This window comes from Sparus aurata, chromosome 5 (assembly GCF_900880675.1).
Source record: "Sparus aurata chromosome 5, fSpaAur1.1, whole genome shotgun sequence".
Taxonomy (NCBI): domain Eukaryota; kingdom Metazoa; phylum Chordata; class Actinopteri; order Spariformes; family Sparidae; genus Sparus; species Sparus aurata.
The window spans coordinates 13,518,585-13,534,088 of record NC_044191.1 but is presented as its reverse complement, the minus strand read 5'-3'; the positions used below and the strand labels follow the sequence as shown (position 1 = coordinate 13,534,088).

Below are 15,504 nucleotides of genomic sequence, written 5' to 3'. Positions count from 1 at the left end.
CTGTTTGAGATCTGACCTGTGCTGAGGCTGCAGTAGCGATTCCATTTCTACTGCCGACTATCAGGACGAAGATGCTGGCCATGTGATCTCACTATAGAGGGCTCAAAACACACACACACTCACACATACACACAAGTCATGATTCCTCAGCAATTGGTTGCCTATGGTTTACCCACCAGGTTACAGTAATCATTCCGTAAAACAACTCTGTGCTGAAAACCCAAAAAATAAATTAACCTTGGAAACCAGAACACTTTTCATTGATTCCATGTACTCATTAGTTCCAGCAGCATGATCAGCTCACATGACCTCGGCTGGTGACCTGTTTGACAGGTATTAAGACCCACCCACATAAGGAGACTGGGCCTGTTGTAGCATATGCAGCCTACAATGCTATCCTCTCTCTCACACAGAATGATCTCATTCATTAAACGGTGGGGTTTAGCCACATCCATGTAATGTTCTATTTACACCCATTTTTTAAAGTGCCATTTTATTTTCTGAGAGAGCAAAACCAATCAGTAGAGCAAGATTTATTGAGGCATTGTGGTTTAATTATTAACAAGAAAGTGTCGATCTGCACACAGACACACCTCTCCGCTTATAAAACCTCCGTCCTCACTGTCTTACCTGGCATTTTGCCTTACTTACAGCGTTGGTGGTCATCATGTCAAGTAAGAGCCTTTCAGTGGGATATAATCCCATTAATAAAAGCAATATTTTCACCAGTGGTGATTGCATCACAGGGCAAATAACACTGGACATGGAAAAAAGATGCACTATAGATTCACTCTGTATAAAGCTGAAAGGAAAAGCAGAAGTCAAGTGGACTGAACATTATGGAAAACAAAGCGTAACATACCATGCCAAAGTGAAGTACTTCAGTATCAAGCAGTTTGTCGTTGAGAAGGGCAAGGGTAAGTGAGCTACTTACTACTATCAATCATTTTTAACCTAGCAGTATTGTTTTTATCCTGCATTAAGGGAGTTTGGACATACAACACAACATACAGCGTAATATTCTCCTGTGACAATTTTCTAATTTTCACTGGTTAGTTTTAAGGATATGCAGGAGTTAAATAAATCCTGTGATCTACATTAAATGCATCCTGCAGGATTCAAGAGTCTAGATCCTCACTGTCCTCCCATTCAAGTCAGATCACAGACACAGTTTACAACAGGAGGCTTTTTATTACATTTTCTCCCACTTTTGTCTGCCTGATGTAAAACTTTCACCAGTCAAAATGGACAAGAGTAGTCTAAGAATTAGAAACAAACCTTCTCGATAAACAAACTTTACCGTAGTCAGTTATGTAACTTTATTGCTTTTCAGGCAACACAACTATTGGCCAGGGCTGTAATGTCTACCCGTTCACCTTCCAGATCCCTGCACAGTGAGTTTTCTTTCAAATATAGTCTAATAAACAACTGTATGTCTCTACAACACATTCAATTATATCTTCATTTGTATCATTATCTACATTATCTGTCATAAGATATAAACAAATAGTAATTTCCACTTGACATGAGTAGCTTTATAGTGTAGTTTATCTTGATGCTTTGTAAGTATCAACCTTAAACAATCTTAAAGTGCCATTGAAAGAGGATTACTGTCACTCATCCGGTCTCTTCTGTACATTGTCTTTGTCTTCCCATGAAGAGAACTGCCGTCCTCCTTCAAAGACACATATGGAAAGATCGTGTACACGCTGGAGGCCAATCTGAGCAGGTCGATGAGAGTAGACAGCAAAGTTAAGGAGAAGTTCACCCTCAGTCACAACTGGAACCTGAACAGTGATCCAACGCTGATGGTACTGAGCCGTCGTATAACACACACACACACACAAACACTGCATGTCTGATGTGTTTGCTGTGTGACACTGCCACAGTGATGAGAATAACACCAACTCTAACTCATTTATCATTTGCCTGTCAGAGTCCGCAGCAAGACATCACCGAGAAGAAACTGAAGCTCTTCTCGTCGGGAAAAGTGAGCATGGATACAAATATTGAGCGAACGGGCTTCCACCAAGGTAACTTTAGACCAACTGGATCTGACATTTTCAAATCAAGCATTCACATCACAGAGCATCTTAACAGTGCTGCAGCAAAAGAAAAAATATTTGCACTTGAAGCGTGCAGAGCTCAAAGTCCCTATGCTCAGAGAAAAGTGTGTTGTCCTTAGACAAGACAACAGTAAACGGGTTTTGTTGGACTTCGATGTACTACTGAAACACACAGATACTCTATTGGTGTACTGGCAAAGCATCGCACATGCTTGTTTGTCTGTTTGTGTGTTGAATGCAAATTTGTTGATGTGATTTTAGTTTGAAATGCATCACACAAATAGATTCACGAGAATATAAGCATTCTACCAAAGCATGGAATGACTATAAGCTTTAATTGAGGTGCTAGCTTATTTGCTTTGGGGTGTTTGTACCGTTTGGCAAATGAGCCGGAGGGAATGGTGATCCGGGAGAGGATTTGAGAGACAATTCAAGTACATTGCCTTCTGACGCAGCGTGTATTATAATTTGTTGCATCTACAAATAATGCAGGGGTTAACAGTAGACCTTTGTAATGTATAATGTTGTATGTGCTCTGGTGTTGTCGCTGCATTTCATTCATGTGTGCAGTCAAGGGATATTCAATGTGCTGTGATTACAAGCATTGTGTATGATGTGCTGCTTTGTTTCGCAGGAGAAGGCATAAAGGTTGTGGCATCCATTCACAACAAGTCGTCTCGTGACATTAAACCCAAGTACTGTTTGTACAAGAAGTGTAGCTACTTTGCGAAGGGGAAGAGGAAAGTCCACACCAAAGACATCCTGAAGGAGGTGGGCGACCCCATCCCACCTTCTGCAGGTCAGACTGTCACCAGGGTCATCACCATCCCTCCTGACACGTGTGTGTCTATCTTAAACTGCATCATCCTCAGAGTGGAGTACAGACTCAGGGTGTGTATCTCTCTCCACAAAACATGCCAGCATGTGTGTGTGTCTGATAAGTGATGCTGACTACTTTTCCACCACAGGTCTATCTGGATGTCAAGTATGCTTCAGACCCCGAGATCAAGTTCCCCATAGTCATCCTGCCCGCTTTACAGGGTCCTGATGGGGAACATCTCCCTGCTTATCCGACCTATGGATCTGAAGGCTATGCATTTGCAGGCTCAGACATGCCAGGAGGAACTGGCTTCCCCCAAAACCCAGCAGCCTCTGGCCCTTTTGCTCCACCTCCACCCTATGGGACATACGGGATGTACCCCCGATTGAGTGATTTCAATGAAAAATCATAGAAGATCAAATATATATTTGCATGGTGTAAATTCACAGTATTACACATGACTTCAAATCAGGGACTGCTGCATTACAGTATCAAAGGTTTTGTTTTTTGTTTTTCAATTTAAAGATTTGTCTTTTATGAAGATTTGTGATAACCATAAGAATCTCAAGAGCAGGTATAAAGGAGTTGATGAGGTGTGTCACTGGGATGATTTAACTGCCAGTGAATTACTTTCTCTACTTGATCTTGTGTTTAATGACAAATACTGACATTCTGTAGGTTATGTCATGAAGAATATGTACATATGCGCTTTGCTTGCTTCTTGTACATACAGAATAAATACTACTCCATAAATCAACAGTGTCTCCTTTGCAAAATATTTATCTCAGAGACCTCACAGCACCAGATAGAGAAACACAATGTGGATATCCAACCTCTTTGCCACCAGCTGCAATATATGTGACTCAATACCATGAATAAAGAAATGGGTTCTGACAAACAGCTGCTTATAGAGAAGAGAATTGATGAAAATGAAAATGGGACATATTCAAAAGGCTGCAAACACAATTTTTTAATCCCACAATGATGTTACTTCTAGTTCTCTTGAACTATATCTTCCTTTAAAAAAATACATAGATAGTTAAAATCACGTATGAAATGATGTCAAAAGCACATTGTGCTGTGGAAATAAGGCACCCACCTGGATGATCAAACCACTATATCTATATCTATATCTATATCTATATCAGCTCCTTAAAGTCAACTAAGAGGTAAGCCTTCAGTCACAAGATGTTGTCAAACTCTACTGAACATTTAACATGTGTATTTCAAAAATCTCACTGAGTCACATGCTGGTTGTGGTCATAGTTCATGAGATTGGGCTCATGACCCCAATGATCAAAAGTGGGTCAAAAGACACACCAGGTGATAACAGCCGTACTTAAGATAGTTGATGGAAAGAAGGCAGTGGTTACAGATACACTCACTTTGTAAAGATCAATCGTAAATGTTCCGCTATGCTTACAATGTTTTACTGTGTTTGATCCATATTTGTAAGTCTGATACTATTCAGTAGTATTTATATCATTTGCATGTCTTGGCTTTTCAAAATCACGGCATGCAGCACGTGATAAATGTTTGCTATAAACCTTCACAATGACAATATCTAACAACAACAGTCATAAAACAGCTAGGCGTCACAGAGTCAGGCATCCCAGTGGCTCAGATGACACTCTGATGACATAACAACAGTCCAGTAACTCCTTCCATGATGAATTTTGCATGTTCGGGCTTTGTTGACAGTGTAGGAGAAAGGTTGACTGAATGAGGTGTACTCTTGATAAACACAGATGAAGCGGGCCCCCTCACAGACTCCACCACACAGCCCCGCCATGTTTCTGCTGTAGCTCCGAATAAACAAACCAAATAGTTAAATGCCGGTGAAAATTGGAGGATTTTAAACCAAAGGTCTGAGGAGTCTCCGGGGGAACATCACAACAGTTGGCAAGTACCCTGGTGAGTGTTTGGCATTTTTCACAGTTTCCATTGAGGATGATGAGACAAGAGGGGTGCCACCAGATCCTACACACTGGACCTTTAAACTTATTCAAACCTGTCAGGATTTAGAGCAGTGTTTTCCATTATCAGTCATGTATGAAGCACACTACTAAGGCGGGACTCTCGTGCCAATATTCCACCTTGTCATCTGTGTGAAAGTTACAGAGGCGGAATGGGGCGACACTTCGCTCAGCTTCTGATCCGCCACCGGAAGTAAACCCTTTTTACACAGAGATTCCGCATTATCGCGGCAATGCAAGACTCGCCTTTACCTGCGATTTACTGATGCTGATTGTGTGATGTCATTTAGAGCAAATAACTTTCTATCACTTTCCATGATGCGCGGTGGGTCAGGATCTCAACCACCACACTTTCGAACTGCATCCATACGGTTATAAATGGTTGGCGGATACATGTTTAGATCAACGGATGGAAACCGGGGGGGAAACACGCAGATGTCAACGCTATGTTTTGTATCGTCGGGCCTCTTTTGGTTCTGCTGCTTGGTTCAGTGTGAACAATCAAAGGCAGCGTGAAAGCGGAGCTTTGTTGCGGCGACAATCCAGAGTCTCTGCGTTAAAAGGGCTTTTTACTGACTTTTTAAGAGGGAGTGGAAAAGGGCTGATGGGTGGGTGGCCGGGGGAAGATAAGGTAACGTTGCAGAGCGGAGGGAGTGGCAGTCAGATAGGAGGTCAGATGGCATCTGTTGTACAATGAGAGTGTGGCAATGAATTGCTTTGAGGAGTTGGGACGGAGAGGCAAGAAGTCACTACAGCACATAATATCCCCCACTGTGCTGTTTGTACTAACATGTACACGAACTCACCAAGGGTCTCCCAGTTGAAGAAAACGATGTTGAATATTCTCTTAAATTCGGGGGACCTTGTTAAATCCTACAGCTCTACTCCAGATACTTCTTAACTTATGAATATGAACTTATGAAGTCAGGTCCTCTAGAATGGTTAGGGTTCTACTAGGGTCACGTCTAGAAGTTATCTGGCCCTGCATATAAAAAGGATTGCCATGTATTTTGTTAAATGTATTTTATTTTCCTTAGTATTTTAAAAAGGGTATTCTTTACATATATATCAAAACAATCATAGATGTTACATTACTCTTTAAATGAGCTTATTAATTTTCTCAGTGTATAAAGGAACACCTTTTCCTTCAGTTTATTAGAGACATTGTTAATCACCATGTTTTTGAGATTCAAGGTTTTTAAGGGGACAAGACGGGTATGAAAAGGTGTAATCTGAAAAGTAACTAAAAGTAACTAAAAGTAAGTACAGTTGTCATATTAATATAGTGGAGTAAAAATTAAATATCACAAAGTACGGTAGAAGTAGAAAGTTACATATAATGGACTTGTGTGAAGAACATGTGCTTCGAATCTGTTATCAAACTCAGGGGTGGGAGGGTCACTTTGAAAACACATTCTGATACAATAATGAAACACCTGTTAAAAAAAATCAAGTTAGTAACATAATACAAGTATCACAATATGACAGTGATGTAACTTGATTACTTTCAGTTAGTTTTATACATGTATACACATGAACAGGTGAAGAAACACATATCAGTAAGATGACTTTAAATTAATGTAAACAACAAGTGTGCCCTGTGAAAAAAAATACACAGGTGTGTATCACTCAAGATCAGAGTGATGTGTGTGTGTGTGTGTGTGTGTGTGTCATTCTTCATTTTAAAACTGTAATCCTCTTTTTACTGAATGTATCTGTCATCTAATTACATATTTTTCTTTTCTGCAACTTTACCAGAATACTGTTAACCTTTTTTTGTGTAGCCTAAGTCTGAAAGTACTCGAGTAAACGTGGATTTGAAAGTAACGTCGTTAACTTTTGAGATCTCTGACAAGAAGACACAGAGGATGAAACGCGAGCTGCGTGCACACGACTGAATGATAATGAATGACACGCCTCCTTGAAAGAGTGTATGAAGAAACAAATAAGGGCGGAGGCGATACGGCCGGGGTGCGTCCCATTCCTCTTAAACCACATGTCCTCGTCTCCTCTCTCCTCCCGTGGTTTCCTCGCGTCTCTCCGCGAGAAAGGGGTGAGGGAAACGTCGGTGCAATTTAAGGTAAATGGGATGCACCCCTTTCCCCCCTGAACCTGAGCCAAACATGCCGAAAAACTTGGAGGGTGTCGGCCTGTCCGGTAGTAGGCGGGTCTGCGTCCTCCCCTCTGAGATCATTACTCCAGTTCATGATTCCTTGATAGTTTTCCGCGTATCCAGCGCAACATGCCGGGCACCGTCAAGAGCCTCAAAGTCACCTACAACCCGATCAATGAGAGCGACACGTTCACCAGCGGGGACAGCGTGTCGGGCCAGGTGGCGCTGGAGGTGGCCAAGGACTGCGAGGTGGACTCTCTGCTGGTGAAGTTTAAGGGGAAGGCCAGCGTGCTGTGGTCGGAGAGGCACGGCCAAGTCACTGTCGTGTACTCATCCAAGGATAAGTACTTCAGCATCAAGCACTACTTAATCCAAGACAAAGATCGTAAAGGTGAGTGGTGTTGATAAATCGACGTGACGCGGCGCTCTGAATGTCCGGACGTCACTTATGTGTGTTTGTAAACAAGGCATGGACTCCACGAAGCAGATCAGGTGTGACGTGGAGGGTGAGTGGCAGCGCAGAGGTGATGATGGGTGATGACCGGTGTGCTAGATGTCCTGTGCATTTAACTGTTGTGATAGTTGCTCACTGCACGGGCTGCTGCCAGCTTCCTCCTGCAGCTTGGACTGATTTGTTATCTGAGGTGGGGGGCAAGGGAGGGGAGGGGTTGTCTGCCTGCCTGCCTTCCTGCCCCTCACACGCAACAGCCCACACATTCCTGAGTTTAATGACACGGTGTTGAATGCAGCTCTACATGTGCATTTAATCAAGACTCTATACCCAATACACATTTAAGGTAGTTGTCCTCGAGTCGTCTTCTTCTTTTCGTGATGCGTTCAACCTCTACGTCACTGCATCTCAAAGGGACAAACTGTACTTTCTACTCCGTGGCATGTGTCTGACAGCTTGAGTAGTCCACCAACAGTGTTGTGAAAAAGTACCCAAAGGTCACACTTGAGTAAAAGTAAAGGTATCGAAAGTATTAGAGAATATGGTATTAACTGTGCCGAAGTATCAGAAATACATTTCTGTCCGTAAAAGTCATTTAGTATCAAACGTACTAGTAAAAGTGCCTTTTTGCAGCAAATAATTTCACATGTATGTGTATATATACGAGGATCGGATCTGACATTTGCAATTTTCAGTTCAATGTTTTTAAAAAAGTGTGACTGCACATGTACTTTGGTTCCTTGTTACCAGATTTTTACATACTAAACATATGAAGCATTTATAAGATGAGATGTTTTGTCATAAATTAAACTATCCAACAGTGCTTCTGAAATGATAAGTTGATTAATTAAATAGTCGTTTGACAGAAAATCTAATGGGAACTATTTTAATAATCATTTAAGACATTTTTCATATAAAAACATTTCATGGTTCCAGCTTCTCGAATACTAACGATCTGCTGCTTTTCCTTTACAATAACTACATTTTAATGATTTAAGAATCACAGTCACAGCTGTATAGGGTACCTTTACTTTCAATACTAAATTCAATCAAACTAATTCAAATTCTGTCTTGAAAAAAGAAGATCTCGCACTCCTGCTCCTGCTCACCATCACATAGACAAGGCGTCGCTGATTCGCTGCGCACAGATGTGGGTCACTTCTGCTGTGGGAGCGTCTTTCAGTCACATGACACGCCCGCAAAAGAAAAAGGCCACCAGGCAGAGGAGTAAACATGAACAACAGAAATTCCCCAACACATAATTAAGTCCATTTACTGAAGTTATTTACAGACATCACAAAACTAATACATGAAACCATTGGTATGACAACTTCGAATCATTCAAAGTAAAGTAAACATTTGAACTTTAATGTAGAGGTCATACAGTCCAAACAAACTCAGAGCAGGGCCGGGCCATGGGATCTCATTATCCAAGCCTTCTGGCGGTAAAGGTTGCAGAGGAAATATCCAACATACTTCTCTTCTGTTTGGAATTTTATCAATGTTACCAACAATTGCAGGACTTTTAACAGAGTATTCTGAATTCATTTTATCAGTATTTTTACTAACAGAGAGAAAATGATCTGAATACTACTTCCAGCGCTGCAGATGACCCAGAAGAACCTCCTCACAACCAACTCACTTTATTCATTTATCTATTTGGACACAAAATCATGTAAAATGCTGACACGATCTCAAATGAGCTGAAATGAAATGATCAGACAGGAAATGTTCTGATGATTGATCAGTGTTTTAGTCATTTATTATGCAGAAGCGCCAACGGAATGTCTGTTTCCAGTTCTGAGGATTTGTTTCATTGCCTTGGCTGCCGTGATGGTAAACTGAACTCCGTTGGGTGTTTAGACATCATCCTCTGCTTACAGAACTGATATTTCCTGACATTTTCTGTAGTTCAATAGCACAAGTAACCAATGCTAGTTGCAGTCAATTCCACATGTTTTTGTTTTTTCTCTCTGGCAGATGACGACCAAGTGCTGCTGACAACCCAGGGCGGAGAGACAAGTAAGTCCTTAACTATTCTGTCTCTGCCTTCGGGAGGTCCTGACATTTCAAAGGGCTTGTTCACACTTGAAAATTTCAAACGCCTGTGAAAGAAACAGATGTTTGAATGACCTTATAACTTCTTGTTGCTTTTCAGACAACAATGTTCTCCCGCCAGGTATCCACATTTACCCATTCACCTTCCAGATCCCTTTCCAGTGAGTAATTGTTCTTTTAATGGACTCAGACAGTGTTTTTGTTTTTTAAAATGTGAAAATAGCACCCACACATTAGAATAAAACATTAAAATGTGTTTGCTTACTTTCATTTGTGAACAATGCATAAAAAAAAATCCCATACATCTTTTCTCATGTGTTTGTGCTTTAGGGAAATGCCTTCCTCCTTCAAGGGCTCTGTTGGTAAAATTGTGTACTCGCTGGAAGCCAGGCTGAGCCGATCACTGAGGATTGACAAGACGGACACAGTGAAGATCAAGTTTGTGTCAAACGCCGACATGAGCAGCGACCCTCAGCTGATGGTATGTGCTGATACGCATCTTCATACCTGACCTTCCAATAGGGAAAAAAGAGGTGTGTGTGTCGGTGCTGGCAGTTGAATGAGCCCTTCTTCAATACCTTTAACTCTTTCAGGAACCGCAGCACGAGACTAAGGACAAGAAAATGAAACTTTTCAACTCAGGAATGGTAGCCATGGATGTGGATCTTGAAAAAACAGGTTTCTGCCAAGGTGAGGGCCCTCCAACTGATACTGACACTCATTACCCTCATAACAAGGCTTGTTTCGACATGGCTGGTGTGTTTTGCAGGAGAGGGAATAATGGTCGTTGCCTGCATTCAGAACAACTCGTCTCGTCCAATCAAGCCCAAGTACTGTTTGTACCGTAAGCATAGCTTCTTTGCACGAGGGAAGAGACGGCTGGATACTAAAGACCTCCTAAAAGAGGTAGGAGAGCCCATCCCTCCTTCTGCTAGTGAAAAAGTTACAAGAGTCATCACCATCCCACATGACCTGGAGCCCTCCATCCTCAACTGCAGCATCCTCAAAGCCGAGTACAGAGTCAGGGTAAGCATTAGTATGATTGAAGGCTCTGTTTCTTATGTGACCCCGCAAGTCAGGGGTTAGGGTTGGTAGGGGGGCTTGTTTAATATCCGACGGCTGCACTTTGCAGATCCTGAAGGCTTATAATAACCCATTCTTTTCTCATTGTCCATGGCGTTTTCCTAAGGGGTCAGTTATGCTTTAAACACAAAGTGCATTTATGAATGTGGTGTAATTATGCAATATAACGTCAACAATGTTTTCCACAGGTGAACCTCGATGTGAAATATGCCACAGACCCAGAGATCAAATTTAACATCATCATCTTGCCGGCCGCTCAGGTTGCTGCTTCTGCACCACCACCTGCTGCTTCTGGCTTCGGATTCGAACCATCAGGGAACACAAGTTCACCATGGGGCACCGTGCCAGCACCACCAGCGGCAGCAGCACCCCAACCTTTGGACCCCCCACCTCCCTATGATGCATATGGAATGTACCCTACTATGACAGATTCTGGCAAAATTTTTTAGGAATTAATCTGAAGTTACTTTGATATTTCTCACAATGCTATTTTGAGAAATATCTTTTTTACTATTCAGGGCTTTATATAAGCTTTTTTTTATTTATGCTTTTGTGTGTTTGTGGTTACAGCTACAGTATATTTATTGCTGTTATATCATTTCATATGGTCCGTAGCTCTTTCGTCCGATATTCAACTACTGCTGTGTATTGGGACAATTATGGTTAACTTTATTGCTTCATTTCCGAAATAATCTCTGTTACAAATAGTGGTGAAGAAGGGATCCTTGCAGAATTTCAAATACCCACTGCAGTATTTTGCAGAGGGAAGAACAATGCTGTCACATCTGCCTGTCTAGTTAGAAGAAAAGATTTTATGAAAAAACAGCTCTCCTGTTTCAGATTGCACTGCGATACTTTCTGTATGACCTGCGCCATCGTGTTTCTACAGTAGCCAAGAAGGGACAAACCAAATACCACTCTGGAGGACACACATCTTTGTGTTTCCTGGTAGGGTGAAGGGAGGGGTATTACGAAGCGCCCCTCCTATGCTAGAGAATGGACTCCATGGATTACCATTTAAGTGTTTTTTATTATTAATGTGTTACATTTGATGCAGATGTTTGTTGGTTTGGTTGTTTCCCACTTTAAAGGAGGATATTTTTCAATATTGGCTGAGGCGCGTTATCTTCAATGTGGGATTCATTGCTCTAAACACCGGCATTACCTCAATCAAGCCTTGCCAAGTTTATAAAATGTTTGATTGATCTTTGGCCACCATTTTGTACCCCGTCAACTGGACACTGTTTAATTGATCTGTAAGTAGCCATGTTTTGAATAAATGCTTTTTAATCTAATTGAAGCACTTGTGTTGCTGTTCCTTCCCTGGAGCTTGTTTTTCCTTCTTCAAGAGCAACTGCATTTGTCTTGAGTTTGATGCTATAAAGATAGTCCCCGATCACACCAGCACCTCTGACTAATCAGGCAAGATTGATTAAATCAGTACAGATGAGTCACCCTTGGTTATTGAAAGACGTTGTCAGAGCAGATGAGACAACTTTCTTTTGGTCTTTGCATCATTCACGTTCCCCTGCTTCAGAGTAAAATTCCGTGATGTCAAACATCACATGCAATTTTCCCACTGGATGCAGGTAACGTGACGCGATCGGAAAATCTGTCATGTGACACATTGAGAAAGTGAAGCATGTGACGGCCGTAAAACCAGGTTCAATTACAGGTAATACTGAGGTTGTTATCAGAGAGACGGCTCCTATTCAGCAGCAGTGTGATAACTTGCTTTGACTTTACCATCCATTTCATACTAAGATACTGTTTTTAAACCCTCTGCTGAACTGTGATTAGTTCTAAGGGCTGAATTATTTTCACTCTCTCTGTGTTTGCATGTGTTCCTCTCTCTCATGACCTGTGGTTTGAAAAACAGGCTTAACAAGATTTGGATGCCTGAGTTCAGATATAAACAGTGTCGAACAGCGTGCTTCGGCATTTACGACGCTTTGAGCTTCTTCTTGTTTTCACAGGAGATTTTGATTTGCTCACTGTGTTTTTCTTTTTGTAGAATGACCATCAACAATTTCTCAATTGAATATGATGCTATCAACAGCAAGAACACCTTCACAAATGGAGATACCATCAATGGAAGGATCATCGTGGAGACTTCTAAGGAAACTAAGATCCAGTCGCTTGTTTTCATAGCACAAGGACGAGCCCAGGTTGTCTGGCATGAACATTACGGGCAATATGCGCATTATGTGTACTGGGCTAATGAGAAATACTATGATGTGAAACATCATATCTTAAGAGAGGCAAGACAAGATGGTAATGTATTCAATTGATTCGGCCATATCATACATCGACGCTAATACAATGCCTTTGAACTTAAGAGCCATTATTGATAAACTGTTTAAAGATTAATGATTCATTCTGTTCCAGGCACTGAAGTCATCGGGAAAGGAAGACATGTGTTTCCTTTTTCCTTCCAAATTCCTGACAGGTGCCTATTCTTCACTTAATTTTTTTCTTTAGATTGATGCTTTGCTTCAGTCAAATTCATGTTCTATTATTGTACTTCACAGAAACATCCCATCATCTTTCAAAGACAGTGTGGGCAAAGTTGTTCACAAGTTGAAGGCAGAGCTGAAACAGTCAATGAAGCTGTCGAAAAAGGCCAAAACTCACTTCACATTTGTGTCCAAAGCAGACATGGACATTCCCGGACTTATGGTACAAAATCCTTAATCTTATCATTTAGAAATTGAGTGTCGTCTAAGCAGAAAGGGCAATTATCTGACTGTGTTGATGTTCTTTTAGGAACCTCAGTATGGTTCCAAGGATAAGTCTCTCGCAGTTTTTGGCTCTGGGAAGGTTTGGATGGATGTTCACACCAAGCGGATGGGATACAAGCAAGGTAATCGTCTTTTGGTCGAGGAAATCTTTTTTTTATTCATTGCCTTTACTTGTTGAGTGACTCGGCACACGTCCCTCATGTCATCAAACGTCAGGGAGGTGTCTATAAGGGACGCTTTACGCTGCATATCAGAGAATGTGGGAGATAGGAATGTCCTAGCTGAAATGTCCAACTTCCAACCTCAAAGTTTCCCAGGTGCAAGATGTCAAAAGTGAACAAGACGCTTGACTGACCATATCACAATTGTGTCTCGTACACAGTCAGCCAAAGTTCAGCCTCTTTGAGATACAAATGATTGGTTTTGGAAATTGACACGCTTGTTTTTCCCCTCCGTTTTCAAGGCAAGGATCTCCAAGTCAAAGTCGAGATCAGGAACCACTCAACTCGTCCAGTGAAGCCCAAATTCCTGCTGTACGAGAAGAAGAGTTACTTTGCCCAGGGTCATAGGAAAGTTTGCACAAAAAAAATCCTTAAGGAGAAGATCGAGGCTATTGCACCCTCCAGCAATAAGACTGTGACCCAGGTGATCACCATCCCCAGGGAACTGCCTCCCTCCATCTTGAACTGCTCCATCTTCAAGTTGGAGTACAGGCTGAAGGTAAACTGCATTATATTATGGTCTTCTCTCAGACGTTCTTCTGATTATATGCTTGATTACCTCTGTCTGACACAGTCTTGCAGATGCAGAGTACAAATAAACTTAAACACTAACGAACACTGCTGAGCTCACCAAAGTCAACCAGATAGAACCCACAGTAAACCAGAGTGGACATCAAGCAACAACTTTTAACACTAACATCAATAATGCGTTTTTCCTCAGATCCATCTGAACATCAAATGTGCTTCGAACCCAGAGATCAAGTTCCCAATTGTTGTCCTACCTGCATTTGAGGTTCCTACTGAGAAACAACCACCTCCTTCCTCTGGCTTTGGATTTGAAGCTTTCAGGAGCCCAGATCAAGCAGCTGGGAGCATGGCATTACGACAACAACCGGCACCAGGACAACAACCGGTACCACGTTTACAAGTAGCACCCCAACCTGTGGATCCCCCACCCGCCTATGGAGCACACGCAATGTATCCCTCATATCCTGATTCTGGCAAATATCAGGACGCACTGTAGATATGCCACAGATTTAGCATCACCCTCAAGATTCCTCATGTACAGTTGAGAGAAGTATCAAAATCAAATGTAATAAAACCAACGATATCTTTTTTTTCTATTCCATGCATTTTCCAAACTCCCCTTCTCAAAACCTGGTGCCTATATAACCCACGATGCAACTCGACCAACAGTCGAAGCAGTTTGCCCCCTCTGGAGCCACAGAAGGGTTTATACAACTTGCTTCACATACTGTATGCAGCAATGCCTCTCTGGACCTGTGAACAACCTTTAATCTGTCATGTTTCACTTCCTGTCTCAAGATTCAGCATTCTGGCATCACATCACAGCTGGAATAAATGGCAGGAAGAAACAAATAAGGCTGAGATGAACTACTCACAAAGCAAATTATTGTACAAATTGTATTTATTTAATGTCCACGAAAAAATGTGCATCAAGTGTTTTGTTGTCTTTATAGTAGTTGTTGTTGGGCAAATAATTAGATACAGTTCTTACTGAGCCCTAAAGTGTAAAATGTTAAGTTATTATGAAATCAATACCTGGATAATTGTGCAAATGTGTGTAAATATGTGATTGTACCAGTAATTGTGAATGTTCCAAAATAAGATTTTATGGTTCTTACTTGAATAAATAATTTTGCAGATGTTTTTAATTCATGGCACGATGACCCTTTTTTTGTAAAGTATGAAAGTGGTGTTGCCACGAGTTATCTGCATCACCTCTCAGCCAATCACACACCCCCTGCCTCTCCTAGAAACCTCATCAGCTGCTACCAGAGGCTGCCAGTTTGCTCCTGTTAGCAGAGTTTGTGTTGTGTTATTGAAGAATAGCAAAATAATGGAGGTCAAACCGGTTTGTTCCTCAAAGAACTGGTTGTTCACCAAAGGTAACTTCTCACTGACATTTTCCATTCACTGGTTACATGAATGTAATAGAACACCTGTTTTTGAT

General features: G+C 41.5%; 3 protein-coding genes across 3 annotated transcripts; all 3 read left to right on the top strand.

The window, feature by feature from the left end:
* The first annotated feature begins 638 nt into the window (after nucleotides 1-638).
* Nucleotides 639-3,643, top strand: LOC115581230 (arrestin domain-containing protein 3-like). The gene is made up of 6 exons (XM_030416135.1): nucleotides 639-917; nucleotides 1,334-1,394; nucleotides 1,661-1,811; nucleotides 1,937-2,033; nucleotides 2,701-2,957; nucleotides 3,035-3,643. Exons 1-6 carry the CDS (start codon nucleotides 668-670, stop codon nucleotides 3,296-3,298), a joined length of 1,080 nt encoding a protein of 359 aa, XP_030271995.1. The 5' UTR covers nucleotides 639-667; the 3' UTR covers nucleotides 3,299-3,643.
* A 3,333-nt stretch (nucleotides 3,644-6,976) lies between these two features.
* LOC115582139 (arrestin domain-containing protein 3-like) lies at nucleotides 6,977-11,867 on the top strand. The gene is made up of 7 exons (XM_030417915.1): nucleotides 6,977-7,366; nucleotides 9,407-9,448; nucleotides 9,585-9,645; nucleotides 9,815-9,965; nucleotides 10,078-10,174; nucleotides 10,254-10,510; nucleotides 10,756-11,867. Exons 1-7 carry the CDS (start codon nucleotides 7,105-7,107, stop codon nucleotides 11,014-11,016), a joined length of 1,131 nt encoding a protein of 376 aa, XP_030273775.1. The 5' UTR covers nucleotides 6,977-7,104; the 3' UTR covers nucleotides 11,017-11,867.
* A 301-nt stretch (nucleotides 11,868-12,168) lies between these two features.
* On the top strand, nucleotides 12,169-15,205 carry LOC115582138 (arrestin domain-containing protein 3-like). Its single transcript, XM_030417914.1, has 6 exons — nucleotides 12,169-12,841; nucleotides 12,956-13,016; nucleotides 13,099-13,246; nucleotides 13,334-13,430; nucleotides 13,772-14,028; nucleotides 14,251-15,205. The coding sequence occupies exons 1-6, from the start codon at nucleotides 12,424-12,426 to the stop codon at nucleotides 14,551-14,553; spliced, it is 1,284 nt and encodes a 427-aa protein (XP_030273774.1). The 5' UTR covers nucleotides 12,169-12,423; the 3' UTR covers nucleotides 14,554-15,205.
* The last annotated feature ends 299 nt before the right edge of the window (nucleotides 15,206-15,504 follow it).

What these genes read in the sequence shown, in the direction of transcription:
- LOC115581230 (XM_030416135.1), top strand. Translation starts at nt 668, where the DNA reads ATGTCAAGTAAGAGCCTTTCAGTGGGATATAATCCCATTAATAAAAGC. An exon ending in ACCTTCCAGATCCCTGCACA is followed by an intron (nt 1,395 to 1,660) that starts GTGAGTTTTCTT and finishes CTTCCCATGAAG; the next exon opens with AGAACTGCCGTCCTCCTTCA. An exon ending in GAGTGGAGTACAGACTCAGG is followed by an intron (nt 2,958 to 3,034) that starts GTGTGTATCTCT and finishes TTTCCACCACAG; the next exon opens with GTCTATCTGGATGTCAAGTA.
- LOC115582139 (XM_030417915.1), top strand. Translation starts at nt 7,105, where the DNA reads ATGCCGGGCACCGTCAAGAGCCTCAAAGTCACCTACAACCCGATCAAT. An exon ending in CCAAGACAAAGATCGTAAAG is followed by an intron (nt 7,367 to 9,406) that starts GTGAGTGGTGTT and finishes TCTCTCTGGCAG; the next exon opens with ATGACGACCAAGTGCTGCTG. An exon ending in AAGCCGAGTACAGAGTCAGG is followed by an intron (nt 10,511 to 10,755) that starts GTAAGCATTAGT and finishes TGTTTTCCACAG; the next exon opens with GTGAACCTCGATGTGAAATA.
- LOC115582138 (XM_030417914.1), top strand. Translation starts at nt 12,424, where the DNA reads ATGACCTGTGGTTTGAAAAACAGGCTTAACAAGATTTGGATGCCTGAG. An exon ending in GCGGATGGGATACAAGCAAG is followed by an intron (nt 13,431 to 13,771) that starts GTAATCGTCTTT and finishes TCCGTTTTCAAG; the next exon opens with GCAAGGATCTCCAAGTCAAA. An exon ending in AGTTGGAGTACAGGCTGAAG is followed by an intron (nt 14,029 to 14,250) that starts GTAAACTGCATT and finishes GTTTTTCCTCAG; the next exon opens with ATCCATCTGAACATCAAATG.